This window comes from Oncorhynchus clarkii, chromosome 18 (assembly GCF_045791955.1).
Source record: "Oncorhynchus clarkii lewisi isolate Uvic-CL-2024 chromosome 18, UVic_Ocla_1.0, whole genome shotgun sequence".
NCBI lineage: Eukaryota > Metazoa > Chordata > Actinopteri > Salmoniformes > Salmonidae > Oncorhynchus > Oncorhynchus clarkii.
The window spans coordinates 62,398,065-62,401,934 of record NC_092164.1 but is presented as its reverse complement, the minus strand read 5'-3'; the positions used below and the strand labels follow the sequence as shown (position 1 = coordinate 62,401,934).

The window sequence follows — 3,870 nt, the reverse complement described above, 5'->3', positions numbered from 1 at the left end:
TTAACCCTCAGATTGATTATAAACTTGGCAGCCCAATCATTGAAAATCTGGCAACCAACAACAAACAAATCTGAAACCAAAAACTCACTTTCATCCAGAGGCTTTTTCTCAGTGTTCTGACGGAATTCTGTCATGCCTTGTATGAATACCTGTATCCCAGTTCTATGGAACAACACATGTTGGATTAGCATCCTGCCTGTGCGGTCCTTTCACATTGAAAGGAAGTTGTTCGTAATACCCTGTTGGAATACAACTTTCTTTATTAGGATCCCTCAAGTTAGCAATTATAATCACATATGGTACATTAACAGGAGGCTTCAGAAACATGTGTTTGGTCTTAGATATTGGCTTCATCTGTAAACAACTGCTGTTCCTTACTAGAGGAGACCCATCCTGCATTACACCATCCAAACATGTTGTCTTCCTGCTTCCTTCTTCACCTTCGGTGCCATGATGAGAAAGGCTGTTCCTGCCAAGACTGAGGCCAAGGTAAAGGCCCTGAAGGCCAAAAAGGCTGTTCTGAAGGGAGTCCACAGCCAGAGGAAGAAGAAGATAAGAACCTCCCCAACCTTCTGCCGCCCCAAAACCCTGCGCCTCCGCAGACAACCCAAGTACCCCCGGAAGAGTGCCCCTCGCAGGAATAAGTTGGACCACTATGCCATCATTAAATTCCCTCTGACGACAGAGTCGGCAATGAAGAAGATGGAGGATAACAACACCCTCTTCTTCATCGTAGACGTCAAAGCCAACAAGCACCAGATCAAACACGCCGTCAAGAAGCTCTACAATGTTGATGTGGCCAAGGTCAACACACTCATCAGGCCTGACGGTGAGAAGAAGGCATAAGTGCGTCTGGCTCCAGATTACGATGCGTTGGATATCGCCAACAAGATTGGCATAATCTAAATGGCTGCTGGGGAGATGTACAGAGGAATAAATGTTTATAAAAATGTTTTAATGTTGCTGCATGTCTTCCTGCATTACACCATCTACACATGTTGTCTTCCTGCATGTCTTCCTGCATTACACCATCTACACATGTTGTCTTCCTGCATGTCCTCCTGCATTACACCATCTACAGAGGTTGTCTTCCTGCATTAGACCATCTACACATGTTGTCTTCCTGCATGTCTTCCTGCATTACACCATCCACACATGTTGTCTTCCTGCATTAAACCATCTACAGAGGTTGTCTTCCTGCATGTCTTCCTGCATGTCTTCCTGCATTACACCATCTACAGAGGTTGTCTTCCTGCATTAAACCATCTACAGAGGTTGTCTTCCTGCATGTCTTCCTGCATGTCTTCCTGCATTACACCATCTACAGAGGTTGTCTTCCTACATGTCTTCCTGCATGGGCTCTCCCTGAAGAAATGTCCCAAATTAGGGATAATCAGATCCTGTGTTAGTGTGGTTTGATCTTCATTTCACCTCAATTAAAGAGTCATTTTGGGTCTTTGGTGCTGATAAGAGAATAAGAAAACACTGAGTTGTCTCATTTCCCTGTTGCTCTCTCTCTCTCTCTCTCTCTCTCTCTGTGTGTGCGTGTGTGTGTGTGTGTGCTGCAGTTCTGTACCAAAACATGGCTAGGTTTTATGGGTATTATGACTCATACTGTGCTACTCTATTGTCTTTCTGAAGTGTAAAGTATCTTTACTATTATTAGTCTACTAAATATTTGTATATTCAATCGCCTCAGTAATGCCACTACCGAAGTCTTCATTCAATGTTAATATACGCCATCCATCAAACCCACGGCAAATGAAATACCTTTGGACCATCAACGGGAGTAACAGCGCCCTCTTTCAAGGTTCAATCATATATGTCAAACTGCATGATCCAGGAAGAAAGCACAACAGAACATAAGCCCGTGGCTTTTGACTTGAAAGAACACATTTTGATTGTGTGTGTGTGTGTACATGCACAATGAAATACTGCACTCCAAATGGTTGTCTACTGTATATAGGTCGTCAACACACACACACACACACACACACACACACACACACACACAGTCAAAGCCAGGCCTAATTGCCCAACATCAGCGCTCAACCTCACTAATGTTCTTGTGGCTGAATGGAAGCAAGTCCCCACATAATATACCAACATGCATGATTTTGGAATGAGATATTCGATGAGCAGGTGTCCACATATTTTTGGCCATATCAATGTCTTTCTATAGTGGAGGTTTCATAATAACTATGCTCTATGTCTGATGGCATGCACATACAAGCTGAACCCATTATATGAAACATTCTCATATCAAATCAGATCTCATATTTTATATTTACCACATCTTAGATTCCCAGGGAACACATTGTTATTGTGATCGCTGGAAGAAAAAAAAGACACGTTATAATTCCCTAGTTACTATTTGCTGTATAATATTCCTCAGCTACATTGTTCAGCCGAGTTCCTTAACAATCAGATCAAAGGCAGACGACAGACAGACTTACAGCATAACCGATCCCACTCATCGCACGCACACACACATACACGCACGCACACACACATACACGCACGCACACACACACACACACACACACACACACACACACACACACACACACACACACACACACACACACACACACACACACACACACACACACACACACATACACACACACACACACGCGCACACACACGCACACACACACACACCCAGATGGCTCCTTGTCGCTCCTCTTCCCCCCCACCTCCCCATTAAATATTAAGCCTTTTTACTGCAAACACAAGCAGGAGTAAAAAAAAACACAACTGTCACAAAAAAATTACACTTTAAATGTCTACATTTGACCTTTCAACCCAAGAGCATGAACATGCAGCAGGCTACACAAGCACACGCTACAACATGTGTGTGACTAGGATAGGAAGAGATCCATGACCTCTATGTGATCTGTTTTCATTGTACTAAGCACTCCCACTGTCTACCCTTTAATTACATTTAAAAAAATGTGTATCTGAACAGCTTTATCCAATTAAGGTCAAACAAGCAATTTTTTCAAGAGACCTGGCTTACTGTTAATCTACACTAATTAACAACCACATAATGAACAAGGGTCATGGTTGCAATACTGAGGTCCTAGATCTTGACCTCTGACCTCTATGTATTCTCGCCCTGTCCTGCTGGTCCTATTTCATTAAGGTCAACGCAGCCAAGTGAAAAACAGAAATAATATGTTTGTTGAAATGTACCCTATTAGGGCTCTGGGGGGGGGGGGGGTCATGAAATTTTGTCAGCCTGTGATTGTCATGTAAATAACTGCCAGTCTCACTTTAGTTGACCATTAATTACAGTTTTCCACAATTGTTTACACACGTTTGCTGAATCTTTGGCCCATTTTCCCAAAACTCTAAACAAAGAGCAAAACTCTACAAATCTCTAGCAAAAGCAAACACTGCATTCAAAACTGTTTTCTCTTTTCAAAATGTTTTTTTTTTTGCATAAAAAAACTCTAAACACAAATAGACAAAAACACATGAAAAATGTAAGAAAGACATTAGGCTGCCTCCTATTTCGGTCTGGCCACAGCACCTCATCTACATCACAAGCGATGTTCTGCCTCCTACAGGCCATGTTCTCCCTGGTCTGGCCACAGCACCTCATCTACATCACAAGCGATGTTCTCCCTGGCTAAACAGCACCTCATCTACATCACAGGCCATGTCCTCCCTGGCTAAACAGCACCTCATCTACATCACAAGCGATGTTCTTCCTGGCTAAACAGCACCTCATCTACATCACAAGCCATGTTCTCCCTGGTTAAACAGCACCTCATCTACATCACAGGCCAGCCATGCCATTTCTCCCTGGCTAAACAGCACCTCATCTACATCACAAGCCATGTTCTCCCTGGCTAAAGAGCC

At 43.1% G+C, this 3,870-nt stretch overlaps 1 protein-coding gene across 1 annotated transcript; it reads left to right on the top strand.

The window, feature by feature from the left end:
- Positions 1-453: 453 nt before the first annotated feature.
- Positions 454-846, top strand: LOC139372756 (large ribosomal subunit protein uL23-like). The gene has a single exon (XM_071112557.1). The coding sequence runs from the start codon at positions 454-456 to the stop codon at positions 844-846; it is 393 nt and encodes a 130-aa protein (XP_070968658.1).
- The last annotated feature ends 3,024 nt before the right edge of the window (positions 847-3,870 follow it).